This window comes from Bufo bufo, chromosome 10, assembly GCF_905171765.1.
Source record: "Bufo bufo chromosome 10, aBufBuf1.1, whole genome shotgun sequence".
NCBI lineage: Eukaryota > Metazoa > Chordata > Amphibia > Anura > Bufonidae > Bufo > Bufo bufo.
Window position 1 is genome coordinate 3280072 of NC_053398.1, and position 17785 is coordinate 3297856.

The following is a 17785-nucleotide window of genomic DNA, read 5'->3' on the forward strand; positions in this document are numbered from 1 at the left end:
GACTGATACATCTTCCCTGCACTGATACATTGTAGCAAACTATTACAGATTTCTCAAAGCATCCTTTTTAGACTGTATGCGACTCCAGCAAATCCTCAGATGTGATTAGTTTGTTTCTGAACGTAAAAAAAATCCCATTCACTGACAGCAAGAGTAAATCTTGAAAATGGCGAGGACCTGAGACGTAAAGTCTATTATTGTATATGTGACCTTTGCAGTGATGTTGGATTATTACCAGGAGACACCTGTCTGGTTTTTTCGTGTTTCATCCTTATCTTAGGGTGGCGCCACTTCCCGTCCCTGACATGTGATTGATGGGTGTCACGCCCCCTACCAGTGATGTCAGCACAAGGAAGAAATATTCAGAACCAAGAATTTCCCCTGACCAAATATTCTTATCCACAGTGTATAGGTAACATATCTCTTAGGCTCCATTCACACGTCCGCAACATGTTTTGCGAATCCACAGATCCGCAAAACACGGACAGCGGCAATGTGCGTTCCGCATTTTGCGGACCGCACATTGCCGGCTAATAGAATAAGCCTGTTCTTGTCCGCAATTGCGGACAAGAAAAGGACATGTTCTATTTTTTTGCGGAACGGAAGTGTGGACCCGGAAGTGCGGATCCGCAATTCCGTGTCCGGGCAGAGCATTCATTTACATTGAAGTGTATTAGTGCCGGCATTAAGTGTCCCGGCAAAACGGACCTGACTTTCTGGTCTGCGCATGCGCAGACCTTTAAAAATGCAAAACAATTAATACCGGATCCCTTTTTCCGGATGACACAGGAGAGACAGGTCCGGTATTGCAATGCATTTGTCAGATGGATTCGCATCCGGATCCGTCTCACAAATGCATCCGTTTGCGTCCGGATTGCCGGATCCAGCAGGCAGTTCCAGCGGCGAAACTGCCTGCCGGAATCCTCTGCCGCAAGTGTGAAAGTACCCTAAAAGAGATTTTCCTAAATGAGATGCTCTTCCCTGTAGAGTGACCCCGCAGGGGTGCCGCTTCTCTACTGATAGTGGGGGCCACAACGGTCCATCGATGATCAGTCTCCTACGTCACGTCCTATGTCAGCGTGTAATCATCCTCTACAGGAACGGCGCAGCAAAACTGCACATAAATAATCGAAACTTTGTTGCAATTGTACGAAGTAGTAATTGTACTGTTTCTGGAATAGCTCCTAACGTTACATTGCAGCACTGCATGGAGTATTTTCACTATAGTTCACCTGGTCTCTGGTGCTGCAGCTTTGGATGTAATTGGAGTATAAAGCCAATGTCCTGTCCATGTGTGCAGCAATGTCCATTACCACAAGGTGTGAATAGTATTTTGTTCATTTTTCCCTTCTCATCTTCTTCCAGAGATGTTTCTAATCCCCATCTGATCCCTCATCGCCCCCTCCCCCGCTCCTCCTGACAACTCCGCTAATCTCTGCCTCTCTTCTCTGCTGTCATTTCTTTATCATTCATCTGTTTTGAAACAAAAAAGGTTTTACCCCCTCCTGATACCTCCGCACCAGAGCTCACACCCTGCGACCTGCCTCCTGTTAACCCTCGCTTTGCTAAACCTCCGGAACCAACCCCTTGCGTTACTCAGGCTGATCCCAGAAAGCAGGTATGATGCTCAATGTAAGTGAGGCAACTGCAGAACCGGGACCACCCCCAGCTCTTAAACTACAACTCCCAACATGCCAATAAGTTACCTATGGCTGTGGCTGAGCAAGTGCCCACATTTCATAGCTTAAATCTGCATCAATTCTTTATTATGCTCTAGTCACATCCAGAGCTGCATTCACAGTTCTGCGGGTTCCTGGTGGAAACTGACTGCAGTTTATCAAAATTTCAGGATGAAGCCAAAGTGTTTAGCTCTAAATATGTCAATGTTTTTGACGTTCCCACAAAACTATACTCTACCAGACTATTCCGCTTTGTATGTGACTTCGGTATAAGTAAAGCGTTTTTAAAATTTCTGCTTGCTGTCAGTGAATGAGAGCATTCTTATTTGTATCCAGTTGCTGACAACACTTCACAACTCTAGTTCAGCTTGCACAGCTTTGTGTTTGTTACACTGTATCAGTGTGTTGCTCTAATACTGATACATTGTATCAAACAGAAGTAAACTATGGATCTTTCCATGTCACCAAGCAGATACCTTTTATGAAGTGAAACACGACTCGTGGTGTATGCAATGATTGGACACTATGTACGAAGAGCTTCTCCCTCATGTAACTAGTCTGTCAGACTCTTATTTCTGTGCTCCCGCAGAAGCTTGGGCGCCATCAGACAACCTTGGCCAGCTGATCGCGGCGGTCATTGGGGATTAGATTTACTGAATTAGATTTTTTTTATGATCACCATTTCTTTTATCTCAGCTAAGGTTGCACCAGCACTTTATGGCTAAGGTGCCCAATATTGGCTCATTAGACAAACATGCGCCCTCAGGCAACTTGAACATGTTATACAACTAGAACAACTATACAATAGAAATCTCTACATAATTGTCCTTATGGCCAAGTCAGTGATGAGACACATAGTGTCGCTCTGCTGCAGATCACTGACTGTAAAGATCTTATTTGAAGCCAATGCGCGGGTGTAATGCATGAGATCTGGTGTAGACCGAGGAACCCTTCTTTTCATTTGCAGTCTTTCACAGTTTCAGGCAGTGACTAGATCCCAGCAGCTGGCCCGACATCTGCCAACCTTGCCTGCCATAGCTACTGTGACCAGAGAGACAGCCAGGCCTTCCTCAGCTGCTGTGACCAGAGAGACAGCCAGGCCTGCCCCAGCTACTGTGACCAGAGAGACAGCCAGGCCTTCCTCAGCTGCTGTGACCAGAGAGACAGCCAGGCCTGCCCCAGCTACTGTGACCAGAGAGACAGCCAGGCCTTCCTCAGCTGCTGTGACCAGAGAGACAGCCAGGCCTTCCTCAGCTGCTGTGACCAGAGAGACAGCCAGGCCTGCCCCAGCTGCTGTGACCAGAGAGAGACACTCTAGAGAAGAGACAGCCAGCCCTCCCAGTCCTGCTGAAAGTGAAGACTCTCTCACCGCTTCCTATCCTTCCATTCTTGCTCTGTCCGGAATCTTAGAGCGTCTGCAGCACATTGAGGAGAGGGCTCAGCAGGTGACCTGGCCACCCTCAATTCTAAAAACCCAGCATGACTTTTCATATAGCATGCAAAAATAATTTCATATATATCCTTCTGGGTAATTATACCGCCCGATATCACCCACGTACATAAATAGAGGGACACAAAACGGGACTCAGCTCCCTCCTTACTCATGGGTGGTGCACAGGGACCATGACATCAGCAACATAAGGAGGAAGCCAGCCTGAGGTCAGATAGGAGAGCAAGTATTGGTGGTATAAACCAGAGCGGGCGGTGGCTCATTTCTTTCTTGCTGTGGGGCCCCTCACCTCTGTGCATGCTCTTGTTTCCTCAGTACTCTGCACCTAACAAAGTCACCAAATGTACCCAAGTAATAAAAGAATGCTTCTGTCGGAGGGTGTTTCCAGGATGAGTGTAGAATTGTCCAATGTCCTGTATCATCAATGCTACAAAGTTGCGTGGAGGTTCAGCATTCAGTTAAACTATGGTAATTCTTGACAACTTTGTTGCAGATACAGTGGCGGAAATAATTATTTGACCCCTCACTGATTTTGTAAGTTTGTCCAATGACAAAGAAATGAAAAGTCTCAGAACAGTATCATTTCAATGGTAGGTTTATTGTAACAGTGGCAGATAGCACATCAAAAGGAAAATCGAAAAAATAACTTTAAATAAAAGATAGCAACTGATTTGCATTTCATTGAGTGAAATAAGTATTTGAACCCTCTAACAAAAAAAGACTTAATACTTGGTGGAAAAACCCTTGTTTGCAAGCACAGAGGTCAAACGTTTCTTGTAATTGATGACCAAGTTTGCGCACATTTTAGGAGGAATGTTGGTCCACTCCTCTTTGCAGATCATCTCTAAATCCCTAAGGTTTCGAGGCTGTCTCTGTGCAACTCTGAGCTTGAGCTCCCTCCATAGGTTTTCGATTGGATTAAGGTCCGGAGACTGACTAGGCCACTCCATGACCTTAATGTGCTTCTTCTTGAGCCACTCCTTTGTTGCCTTTGCTGTATGTTTTGGGTCATTGTCGTGCTGGAACACCCATCCACGACCCATTTTCAGTTTCCTGGCAGAGGGAAGGAGGTTGTCGCTCAGGATTTCACGATACATGGCTCCGTCCATTTTCCCGTTTATGCGAATAAGTTGTCCTGTGCCCTTAGCAGAAAAACACCCCCAAAGCAAAATGTTTCCACCCCCATGCTTGACGGTGGGGACGGTGTTTTGGGGGTCATAGGCAGCATTTTTCTTCCTCCAAACACAGCGAGTTGAGTTAATGCCAAAGAGCTCTATTTTGGTCTCATCAGACCACAGCACCTTCTCCCAGTCACTCTCTGAATCATTCAGGTGTTCATTGGCAAACTTCAGACGGGCCTGCACATGTGCCTTCCTGAGCAGGGGGACCTTGCGAGCCCTGCAGGATTTTAATCCATTGCGGTGTAATGTGTTTCCAATGGTTTTCTTGGTGACTGTGGTCCCTGCTAATTTGAGGTCATTAACTAACTCCTCCCGTGTAGTTCTAGGATGCTTTTTCACCTTTCTCAGAACCATTGACACCCCACGAGGTGAGATCTTGCGTGGAGCCCCAGAGCGAGGTCGATTGATGGTCATTTTGTGCTCCTTCCATTTTCGAACAATCGCACCAACAGTTGTCACCTTCTCTCCCAGCTTCTTGCTAATGGTTTTGTAGCCCATTCCAGCCTTGTGCAGGTCTACAATTTTGTCTCTGACATCCTTGGACAGCTCTTTGGTCTTTCCCATGTTGGAGAGTTTGGAGTCTGCTTGATTGATTGATTCTGTGGACAGGTGTCTTTTATACAGGTGACTAGTTAAGACAGGTGTCCTTAATGAGGGTGACTAATTGAGTAGAAGTGTCTAACCACTCTGTGGGAGCCAGAACTCTTAATGGTTGGTAGGGGTTCAAATACTTATTTCACTCAATGAAATGCAAATCAGTTGCTATCTTTTATTTAAAGTTATTTTTTCGATTTTCCTTTTGATGTGCTATCTGCCACTGTTACAATAAACCTACCATTGAAATGATACTGTTCTGAGACTTTTCATTTCTTTGTCATTGGACAAACTTACAAAATCAGTGAGGGGTCAAATAATTATTTCCGCCACTGTATATCGGACCAGGCGAGTCGGAAACTACTAAGATTCTATATTAATGGAGTTTCTAGACATAAGTAAATAATGCATCCAATATAGACAATCCTCTATGAGCTGTACAGCCTGCAGAGAAGGGGAGGGGCCTCCTGTGCTGCCTGCAGAGAAGGGGAGAAGCTACCTCCTGTGCTGCCTGCAGAGAAGGGGAGAAGCTACCTCCTGTGCTGCCTGCAGAGAAGGGGGGAAGCTACCTCCTGTGCTGCCTGCAGAGAAGGGGGGAAGCTACCTCCTGTGCTGCCTGCAGAGAAGGGGAGAAGCTACCTCCTGTGCTGCCTGCAGGGAAGGGGAGAAGCTACCTCCTGTGCTGCCTGCAGAGAAGGGGAGAAGCTACCTCCTGTGCTGCCTGCAGGGAAGGGGAGAAGCTACCTCCTGTGCTGCCTGCAGAGAAGGGGAGAAGCTACCTCCTGTGCTGCCTGCAGGGAAGGGGAGAAGCTACCTCCTGTGCTGCCTGCAGGGAAGGGGAGAAGCTACCTCCTGTGCTGCCTGCAGGGAAGGGGAGAAGCTACCTCCTGTGCTGCCTGCAGGGAAGGGGAGAAGCTACCTCCTGTGCTGCCTGCAGGGAAGGGGAGAAGCTACCTCCTGTGCTGCCTGCAGGGAAGGGGAGAAGCTACCTCCTGTGCTGCCTGCAGGGAAGGGGAGAAGCTACCTCCTGTGCTGCCTGCAGGGAAGGGGAGAAGCTACCTCCTGTGCTGCCTGCAGGGAAGGGGAGAAGCTACCTCCTGTGCTGCCTGCAGGGAAGGGGAGAAGCTACCTCCTGTGCTGCCTGCAGGGAAGGGGAGAAGCTACCTCCTGTGCTGCCTGCAGAGAAGGGGAGAAGCTACCTCCTGTGCTGCCTGCAGGGAAGGGGAGAAGCTACCTCCTGTGCTGCCTGCAGGGAAGGGGAGAAGCTACCTCCTGTGCTGCCTGCAGGGAAGGGGAGAAGCTACCTCCTGTGCTGCCTGCAGGGAAGGGGAGAAGCTACCTCCTGTGCTGCCTGCAGGGAAGGGGAGAAGCTACCTCCTGTGCTGCCTGCAGAGAAGGGGAGAAGCTACCTCCTGTGCTGCCTGCAGGGAAGGGGGGAAGCTACCTCCTGTGCTGCCTGCAGAGAAGGGGAGGAGCTACCCCTGTGCTGCCTGCAGAGAAGGGGAGGAGCTACCTCCTGTAATGCATGCAGAGAAGGGGAGGAGCTACCCCCTGTGCTTCATGCAGAAAGTGGGAGGAGAAGGGGAGGAGTCATCTGTCAGCCATCATTTTATCTGTCCCTCAGTTCAAGCTGCACTAGTAATCAGATTTTTCTAAAATTAATATGTAAGTGGATTTTTCTATGTCCTGTCTCTGCATGTGACACCTGGGTGGTCAGTCTGTGCTCCCGCACTGCACAATTATACAGCAGCAGCGACCAATCAGACACTTGCTATCATTATCTAATATTGACAGGTGCACGCTATCACCTGATTGGACGCTGCACGTCTTCCCGTCACCTTGTCTTTCCTCTATTTCCTTCTCACTATTTTTTCTCTTCTTCCTCTTCGTCTTCAGAGAAGAGCTCAGGCTTTAGCCATAAGAGATTTTCATAAAAAGAATATTAAGGAGAAAGCCGCGCACTTGGCCTCCATGTTTGAAAGTCCGAATTTCCTGCAGGTGAATATTCTGGCGTGGCATGCGTGTTCTATACTCACATATCTACCAAGGACCCGGCAGCCAGATGTGTGACCAATACTAACCTGATCTTGGTGCATGTGAAAAAAATGGGCATTTCTGATCGTGGGAAGCGGCGCGATTCTTACTGATTACCGCATTAGGTCTGTTCTATGCAGCATTTATAGATAGGTACGAAGTGAAGAGCGCTCGAATAGACCTACACTGCACCCCAACCCCCGCACAACAGACATTCACTCCGGGGGTCCTTGGGCACTGCCCGCATGGTTGGTCCAGGTGACACAGAGGAGGTGCCCGGCTCAATCGGGAACCGGAATCACACATTTGGATGATTTCTTCCTTAAATAATCTAATGGACACATCAGAAAGAAGTCATGATAGTAGCAGGGGCGCCGGGGCAATGACACAGGAAAATGCCTGTAACTTTCTAATAGACTATGTTTTGAGTCCTTGCATTTTCAAGGTTGCTGCTTGCTGTCAGTGAATGAGAACCTTCTCAATTATACCCAGAGACTGAGCAGTGAGCTCTGAGGCACTGTAAGGAGAAGTGTCAGTTGGACCGGATCTGAATTGGCTTTCGGTATCTGGATGTTAACAAGAAGGTTTGCATTCACTGACAGCAAGGGTAAAGCTTCAAAATGGGGGAACATTTAAGCAGAGTATGTTGCAGTTTTGCTGAACGGCCGAGCGCTTTGATGGCGGTGTGTCGTCTCCTTTTCTATCAGTGTTCCTCTGAATAAAATAAAACACACGATCGCATTTTCCTATAATAATGGCGCTCGGACCATTGGCACAATCCCCTACATTTTCCTCATTAGGGGTCCCTATAGGAAAGTCTGCTGCTCACCCCCCCCCATTACCTGGACGCCAGCGTGGGTTTGCCGCTCTTTGCTCCATCATCTGGGGGTGTAGAGGGTTTGCCATGTAGACTGTCATGTCCGCCTGTTGGGTTACACGGGACAGTACAGCGGACGGAGCCTGCAGCATGCACCAGCTTCCACGTCACCTACTTTAGATTTGTAGAACCATATCTGACCGGATACAATCTGAATCTGGGAAAGCTGGGTGACAAACAGTATGGCTGCCGTTACTGCTCCCACAGTAGGGTCACAGAGCTCGGCAGGACCCCCGACTGTCAGATCCTCCCTGTATAATTAGGCAGGTGTGCGGTTCAGACCTGGGGAAAGCTGGGCGGCGGTGGCGGCTGCAGTGCGGGGCGCCCTTTTGCGCTGTAACTGTCTGCGGTCCTATAATTCTTCCATTTCACTTCTGTTTAGAATAAACTCGTCTCCGACAGTCTGTCCCACTGTTCGTCTGAACTTCCTTTATACAAATCACAAGTTTCTGATCTGACGGCTCCATCATCGCCGTCCATCTCTGACCACGCCCACCGCGACTTTCCATCAGAGAAGGTACGGCAGCATGTTAACATGTGTGTTCATTACTGACCTCACCCGTGTGCTGTGGTCCGGGAGCATGCAGCTGGTCCGGGGCAGTTGACAGCATGCAGAGATCTTGACAAATGTTGAGAACACAAAGTATATTACAACGTTGCAGAACCTTTACTTTGTTTCCATAAGGCTAGATTAACCCTTACATTACACTTTCAGTCGTTGTTCATGTGGAATTGCTGTCATTTGATTTTCTGTCGCTTCTGATTTGAACAGATGAAACCCCCATCCTCCGGCGTGTCCTATAATCCATCTCCATTTCCTTCTCCTGTTCCTTCATTTTCTGACCTTTCTCCATCATCCCCCAGCGATTCTCAGCCTAAAAAGGTACCGCAGCCTGATGACCGATACCTGTGTCCTTCACACTGTATACAGAGGCCATTTACAGCAGCCTGTATTCCGCTAGTGCACTCTGCTCAGCCTGTGACCTGATCTACAGAATACAGGCTGCCATAAAACAGCCAGGGACCCAAATGCTCTTAGGACTGAACAAATCCAATGGCATTGAGTAATATATGAGAAAACTCATGATGTAAAATGGCTCCTCAGCAGCAGCGCTCATCTCACACCGTCTTTCTCTTGGCGGAGTATATAATGGAAACCGTTCATGTCTTGTAGAAGTATCAGGAAACGTTGTCTTAATATTTATCCTTTGCCCTCTTATTCTACAAAGACGAGTGTCAGGAGACAGAGCGCAGAACGAGCTCCGCGCACCTTATCCTGCTGAGACGTCTACTGCGCGGCTCCTGACAAGCCACAAATAAGGGATTCCTTTCACAACTGCTCCTTATATTCACATTTATATCCAGTCCGTGTGCACCTTACTTCATGTCAGTGCTCAGCTGTTACTTCTGCGTTATTGTCAGGTCGTAGAACACAGAACAAGCAGCGGTGAGCCCAGGATAAAACAGCGGTTATTTCTCCCTGATCCGGAACAGGTGACTACTACAAAACTGCAAAAGCGTAACAAGTGTTTATGCTGCATGATAATATGGTGTATACTAATGTATCACTAATGTAACGTATATTGTAGATTAACCAACTGGAACTGACTGCTTCTATATTGTAAGTGCCCCTTATGTACGAGAATATAACTACTATAATACTGCTCCTATGTACAGGAATATAACTACTATAATACTGCTCCTATGTACAAGAATATAACTACTATAATACTGCCTCCTATGTACAGGAATATAACTACTATAATACTGCCTCCTATGTACAAGAATATAACTACTATAATACTGCTCCTATGTGCAAGAATATAACTACTATAATACTGCCTCCTATGTACAAGAATATAACTACTATAATACTGCCTCCTATGTACAAGAATATAACTACTATAATACTGCTCCTATGTACAGGAATATAACTACTATAATACTGCCTACTATGTACAGGAATATGAGTACTATAATTCTGCTCCTATGTACAAGAATATAACTACTATAATACTACCTCCTATGTACAAGAATATAACTACTATAATACTGCCTCCTATGTACAAGAATATAACTACTATAATACTGCTCCTATGTACAAGAATATAACTACTATAATACTGCTCCTATGTACAAGAATATAACTACTATAATACTGTTCCTATGTACAGGAATATAACTACTATAATACTGCTCCTATGTACAAGAATATAACTACTATAATACTGCTCCTATGTGCAATAATATAACTACTATAATACTGCTCCTATGTACAGGAATATAACTACTATAATACTGCTCCTGTGTACAAGAATATAACTACTATAATACTGCTCCTATGTACAAGGATATAACTGCTATAATACTGCCTCCTATGTACAAGAATATAACTACTATAATACTGCTCCTATGTACAAGAATATAACTACTATAATACTGCCTCCTATGTACAAGAATATAACTACTATATTACTGCCTCCTATGTACAAGAATATAACTACTATAATACTGCTCCTATGTACAGGAATATAACTACTATAATACTGCTCCTATGTACAAGAATATAACTACTATAATACTGCCTCCTATGTACAAGAATATAACTACTATAATACTGCCTCCTATGTACAAGAATATAACTACTATAATACTGCTCCTATGGACAAGAATATAACTACTATAATACTGCTCCTATGTACAAGAATATAACTACTATAATACTGCCTCCTATGTACAAGAATATAACTACTATAATACTACCTCCTATGTACAAGAATATAACTACTATAATACTGCTCCTATGTACAAGAATATAACTACTATAATACTGCCTCCTATGTACAGGAATATAACTACTATAATACTGCCTCCTATGTACAAGAATATAACTACTATAATACTGCTCCTATGTACAAGAATATAACTTCTATAATACTGTCTCCTACGTACAAGAATATAACTTCTATAATACTGTCTCCTACAAAAAAGAATATGGAACTGAATTGAAGGGAATGCTGCTATATATTTGTCCTACCCCTGTCAGACAGTATAATGCAATTATTCTAGTAGGCTTTTCATCCTCTCGTCGCGGTGCTTGTGTTTGCCGTTCTTTCTCACATTTACATAGTTGCATCTTGCTGTGTAACCAGGAAGCTCTGTCTTCCTGCAGCAGACAGATCAGCTTCCTGTATTTAAGCAGACATTATAATCAGCAGGGCGAGCACATTGTGTTCCTGTGTGACCCGTTATCTCCGCCGCTGCTGACAGGCCGCATTCTGTCTACACTGTTATTACAGTTTGTATTGTGCTGTCATAATATTCTAATTCCTTATAAGTTTAGTTCCCAAATATTGGGTTAAAGAGGTATTTTTTGTAGCATATTATAGATTTGTAAATTAAAAGTGACCCCTCCTTATAGCCCCTGGCCCTTTGCCTGATCTTCGAGCTGTAAGCTCTGTTGGCTTTGGCTTTGCTTTTTTTGGCTAATACAACTGCAGTGTGAGATTCTGGCTTCTAAACTGAACACAAAAGGAATAATCCAACATGTGGGAAAATCTCCTTTTCACAGGCTGTTTATAGACGTGCTATTCACTTATGTGAAGTTATGAGCAGGTTCCCTGGTTTTTAAATTCCTCTATTTCCCCGAGTAAATTCAATGTGCCGTCCAGTATGGCTCTTGGCCTCTCTGCGAACCCCATGGCCTTCCCTAACATCAGTATTAATGGATTGTGCGTTTTAGATGAACCTTTCTCCAGTGGTTTATTAGGGCATTTAGAGGTAATCAGTGGATCCCCCAATTTGGGACCCCTCTATTACCCAGAGTAAATCCTGTATGTATTCTAATACAGCTCATCGTCTCTACAAACCCCATGGCAGTCCCTAATAGCAGATATAATGGCTTGTGTATTTTAGATTAAACCTTTTCCTATCATTTAAAAGAGCATATGGAGATAATGATCAGATCCTCCACTTTAGGACCACTCTATTACAAAAAGTATCTGCAGTGTTTAATTCAGTATACCTCGTGGCCTCTCTGCAAACCCCATGACAGTCCCTAATAGCAGATATAATCGCTTGTGTATTTTGGATTAAACCTCCTCCTATGTTTTTTTTTAAAGCATTTACAGTTCGTGAGTGAGTCCCCCATTTTCAGTAAATGCAGTATGTAATCCAGTGTATTTCATGGCCTCTCTGAAAACACCATGGCGGCCGCTAGTAGCAGAAATAATGGCTTGTGTATTTTACATTCAACCTCCCACTGTGGTTTATTAGAGCATGTAGAGGTAATGAGCGGATCCCCTCTATTACAAAGAGTAAATCCAATGTGTAACCCATTGCTGCTTATGGCCTGTTTGTAAACCCCATGGCGGTCCCTTGCACCCAAAATAATGAGTTTGTGGGATTCTGATGAACTCCCAATTTATTATCCCTCTAATAGCCAGAATACCCAGAGTAAATAACTGTGTAATCAGTGTAGCTCATGAAATCAAACAAATGCTTTATATTTCTTGCTGTTGGACTGTAGGGAAAACAGCATAACAACTGCTCATAAGGGGCCCCTGCTAGAAGCGTAACTTGAAACTTCTGTGACCGGGACTGACCTCCTACACCCCCAACTACCATGTGCTACTCATAGTTCTGCTGATCTCTTATGTGCAGACACCGAGGCTTTTGGGCACTCCTCTTAATCTGAGGCCTGGATGCCACTGACCTCTCTGTACCCTTATGGCTACACCATTGCCCCAGCAGAAGAGTCCCACTAGATGCTTTGTATTATCCAGGAATGATATTGACTTGAGCAACAACTAGGCCACGTGACCAATATACATGATGTCACTGGCCTAGGAAGAGGCCTAAGAACTCACTGAGTCCCGTGGCCTCCTCTAACAGCTGATTAGCGGGGGTCCTGGAAATCGGGCCCCTGGCGATCTGATATTGATGACCTATCCTGAAGATTGGTCATCAATATCAATTCCTGGATAAGCCCTTTAAGGGACTCGCCAGTCTGAATGAGGTATTGGGGGTCACAGCTCTAGGGTCTACTGTCAACATCCAATTTTTTTTCTTGAAGAATTCCAAAAATATATGAAAAAAACAGGAAATGTATATGATCTGGGCATTGAGTTGGTTGCAGGGTTTCCCAGGCATTGATGTTGGGCCCATCCCTTTGGATCACCTTCTAATAACACAGTATAAAGCCACCGGCCATCAGGCATGATGATATGGATTGTATACAGTGTCTTCCCCTGCAGCTGTTCTCTAGGAGTCTGAGCTTTCTGACTTACATTAAGCGTCGCCCAGAAATTCCTGGGATGGTTTTCAAGGAATTTCCATAGTTTGTAAACGAGGTTGAAATCTTGAAATGTGTTCCCACGAACAAATTCCCCAAGGGAAAGCGCTGCCATGGCTTGTATAACAGCTCAACACTTGTCTGAAATAAGGCAGAGCTGCTGCACCAGATGTTACATAATGCAGTGATGACCAATGGCTATACAACATGGGGAAAGTTGTGTGAAGGCGCCATTATGGAGTTATCATCCAGTGACAGGACAGTAAAGAATGTGTTTTTACAAAACTGCAGATTTGAGATTAAGGGGTTGGGAAAATTGGGTGATGACCCCATTGTGAGGTATAATGGCGCCGTCATGCAACTTTACCCAAATCTGGGTTTGGCTGTAGGTATAAACCATGGTCAGTTGCCTGTGTGCTGTGATTGGCTTCCGATCGTTCCACTTTGTCTTATTCTCTGCCTTTACCTCTTGTCTCGGATAGATGACTGTAGGGAATGTGTCCAGCAGGATAGGTGCGGTAGCAGAAGTCCTTGTCAATCTTTACATGAGCGATCACAAATCTAAAACCAGGTCTCCCGAGCTGGTAAGCAGCTAAAATGGCATCGATCGGGGGGAGGGGGGGCAATGATGGAGTAACGCAAGATGCAGATTATTTTATGCTTGAGTGATTTTGTAAATACTTCCTTTACTCATCTTGTCTCTAGTCACATTCAGAGCTGCATTCAGAATGTGAGAAGTTGCTGCTTAGGTGACAGAGCTGGGATCCTCTAATGCACTGCAGTCTCTATAGTCAGGGTCTCAGTAATAACATTTATAAATGTCACATGACAGGAGAGGCCGGACCCCCACCCAGGACGCAGGCTACAGGGGGCCATTACAAAGGCACTAAGTGATAGAGGACAAGGGGCAATCGCTGTAATCGGACCCTGACACCACAGAGGAGTCTGCTTAGTACAGGCAGTGGTAAGATATTATGCCCTTTAGTATGGGAGTCTACAGGAAAGGAGAATTTTGAATGCAGCTCTGGGGGTAACTGGAGTAGCACACAGCTGTTACTGAGGGAGTGACTTCTAATCTGATGTGACACATTGTATCTCCCATGTGTCTTATCAGGTGGATAATGTAACTTTGTATCATATTCAGACTTCTCTGGAGGGAGCGGTGACTGAGCTCTTAGACGATTCCTCTTCTTCTTCTTCTCCTTCTTCTGTCTCTCCTCTCCACAAGGTAAAGTCTCTGCCTCACCTATAATTCCTCTGATCAGCTGAAAATATGTGCACCCCTCCCCCCGATTACTTCCGAACATATATATGGCGGCTTGACTCCACAGGGGCAGGAGGTTCACTAAGTACCCCCACCTCATTTACGTTGTCCTTCTTTAAATATACGGGGTGACGGGACCCTCTAATTGGTTCACTGGGGGCTGCTGCAGTACATTTCTGTGCCAAATCCCTTTCTGGGGGGAGGGGCATACAGTGGGTTACAATATTTAAGGGGATTGTCATGGGGTGAGCTTCCTGTTAGGAAGGGACACACCTGTAAAAACCGATACATTGGGATCCACCTAGTACAGGGACAAAGGGTCTTTGGTTGGTTCTTATTTTCTAGCTCCGCCCTCTCAGATATAACACAATGTATCCGTATATATGTGCCAGGGCGGTTCTTACACTTTTTTTCCTGATTCCGATTCTTCTTCTGCAGCGATCCCTCCACAGCCCGGACCGGCCGCCCATGAACCGTGACCATTTCCAGTACACAGATGGTTGATTTTCATATCCTTTGTTCTATTTCAGGGATCTTTACGGAAGGAATTCCCCTCGAATATCGGCGGCAGCGACACGTGTTACTTCTGTAAGAAACGCGTTTACGTGGTGGAGCGGCTGAGCGCCGAGGGACACTTTTTCCATCGAGAATGTTTCAAGTGTTCATTCTGCTCGTCCGTTCTCCGTCTGGGAAATTACGTCTTCAACGTGGAAGAAGGTGAGACGTCTTCTCTGTTCTTCACTACAGTCATGGATTACAAGGAACCTTTCACTTCCTTCTCACACAGCTGCAGTTTGTTACATTGTATCAGTGCAGGCAAAATGTATCTGGATGTAATTGTAACAAAACCAACAGCTGTGAGAAGGATTAGGATTTTCAGCTTCTGGATGTAAACAAGGATGTCCCCATTCACTGACAGCAAGCAGAGAACACAATATATTAGGGTAGTGTATTGGATATGTCCGTCCTATAACCTGCTGTGAAATACTGTACTGCAGTAGTCTCCAACCTGTGGCTGTTGTGAAACTACAACTCCCAGCATGCGCTGTCAGGGCATGTCCTTCAGTGATCACATTCCTTCAGTTACTGACACGGGGCTCAGAGGAGGTTCAGTCTGATGACACAAAGATGGCGTCCGTCCGGATCCACAATCGATACCATGTAGACACTGCCGATCATCTCCCTGCACCTGACCCTCATCATACAGGCCTACCATATATCAGTGGGATCTGCAGAGCATAAAGTGATCTATCTGTGGCCCCTGACAAATAACTATGTGAGGAGCCTAGGAGAGCTCTGTGAAAATCCACGTTGCCACCCAGCTTTCCTAGAAACAGATTTTATGGATGAAAAGCTTAGTGTATGGACTGTAAGAGGGGGTGGAGCATGACACAGGGGTTGTCTGTGTCATACTCCGCCCCCTTAGGCAGAGCCTATAGCATAATACATTGTATCAGCTCTGCCTGGAGTGTTCCTTTAATTTGTCCAGTAATTAGTATCAGCATCCATGTAATTAAAGGGAAGATTTTTGTTTAGGGAACTTTGGGAATTACACGAAGAGCAATCCCATAACTCGGTATCTGAGAAAATGCCCGGAAGAGGGAAAAAAACAATTCTCCATCCATATGCATTGTTTCCTATATATCTGCTGAAGGCCAGCAGGGGGCGCATCACTCCTGTATAGTGTTATATCAGGGGATTATTATTATTATTATTATTATTTATTATTAAAGCGCCATTCATTCCATAGCGCTGTACATATGATGAGCGGTGCACATACATAATACAGACGATTGCACTAATCATAAACAAGACAAGTTACAAACTGGTACAGAAGGAGAGAGGGTCCTGCCCGTGAGGCTTACAATCTACAAGGTATGGGAGAAGGACACAGTAGGTGCGAGTTAAGTTGGTCATGGCGGTATGGAGGCAGCGGGGTCACTGGTTGTCGGCTTGTCTGAAGAGGTGGGTTTTCAGGTTTCTTTTGAAGGATTCCACTGTAGGTGAGAGTCTGATATGTTGGGGTAGCGAGTTCCAGAGTATGGGGGATGCATGTTAAGATGAGTGTTTATGCAGCTCCCTCACATGGATGATGCATTCTGCATGGTCAGCCGTCTGAAAACCTCATTCTCCTTTATTTCACAGGTAAATTTTACTGCCAGCCGCACTTCATGCACTCATTCTCGAGCAGTAAACAGCGCAAGCGCAGAACGGATTCAAAAGCCCAGGTGAGCGGGAAAATGGGGAATGAATGGAAAAAAGATGAATGAGTTAAAGGGTCACCTGCAGTGGACAGAACTACAGCTGGCCCCGTTTACTGGAATGTAGTCGTGCCTGTGTGCCCCCGGAGCGATGCTCTGCAGGAAGGAAGAATGTCTGCGCTGTGGCCCCTTCATTCCCAAGATTGTGGAGGTCCCTGAGGTCATAGAGTGATCGCACATGCTAGAAATACGCCATCACTTCTTGAGATTGGAATATCCCACTGAACTAAATAAATGAATAAATGAAGTAATGAATGAACAAACAAAACAGCGAATGAATGAATGGGGAAAGGAATGGATGAATAAACAAACAGGAAAAGGGATGAAGTAGTATATGAATGAACGATCAAATGAGTCACTAAAGTAATGAATGAATTGGGGAATGAATAAACAAGAGAATGAATGAAGTAACGCTGTAAATGAATGAAGTAATAAATAAATGGGGAATGGATGAAGTAATATAAGAACGAACAAACACATGTGTGAAGTAATGAATGAATGGACAGAAAGTAATGCATGAATGGGGGAATGAATGACCAAAAAGAGAATAAAAGAAGTGAACGAAGGGAAAAATTTGTGAATGAATTATCAAATTAATAAGGTAATGAATGAATGTGGAAAAGAATGGATGAATAAATGAATGAAGTATTGAATGGACACATAAGACAATGGGTGAAGTAATAAATGAATGTGCAAACAAATGGCAGAAGGAAATGATGAATGAACTACAGAGAAGTTACATAGTAACAGGCCACTGTTGCCTTGGTAACACTTTGCTGTTTTTAGCGAATGACTGTATTTTTTCCATAACAAATGTTGCTGTTTTTGTCCCGCGCCGAACATTTACTGCTGCATCCGCTCCCCAGATCCCAGCACAAAGAGCTCTTCTATTTTGGGCGATTGCATTTATTGAGCTATTTATATGGTTTTCTATCGGCATTATGTTGAGGACCGTCAGTGACCCTCCAGTCACATCCAGAGCTGCAGTCACAATTCTGGTTCATTAGATGTCAGGATGCAGGAGCTCCGCCCTCCCTGCGGCTTGTGTAGCTCATGGAGTACAGTCCACACCGGATATAATTATAACCGGAGATATATAATTGTAGCAAACCTTCTGCAGTGAGATGTCATAGGTCTGCACAGCTTTATAGA

At 45.1% G+C, this 17785-nt stretch overlaps 1 protein-coding gene across 12 annotated transcripts in view; it reads left to right on the forward strand.

Annotated features, from left to right (window-relative positions):
• Positions 1–17785, forward strand: part of MICAL2 (microtubule associated monooxygenase, calponin and LIM domain containing 2) — a 209631-nt gene that overhangs the window by 83176 nt on the left and 108670 nt on the right. For 3 of the 12 annotated variants that reach the window (XM_040410402.1, XM_040410409.1, XM_040410403.1), the window contains exons 17-26: positions 2657–2714; positions 2931–3124; positions 6801–6902; positions 8198–8332; positions 8588–8698; positions 9238–9309; positions 13591–13692; positions 14253–14336; positions 14903–15089; positions 16518–16600. In XM_040410402.1, coding sequence (XP_040266336.1) covers positions 2657–2714; positions 2931–3124; positions 6801–6902; positions 8198–8332; positions 8588–8698; positions 9238–9309; positions 13591–13692; positions 14253–14336; positions 14903–15089; positions 16518–16600 — 1128 coding nt within the window. Of the gene's footprint in view, positions 1–1365; positions 1630–2646; positions 2773–2930; positions 3125–6800; positions 6903–8197; positions 8563–8587; positions 8699–9237; positions 9310–13590; positions 13693–14252; positions 14337–14902; positions 15090–16517; positions 16601–17785 lie in introns of those variants that run through there. The other 9 variants (XM_040410407.1, XM_040410410.1, XM_040410404.1 and 6 more) reach the window with 8 other exon arrangements.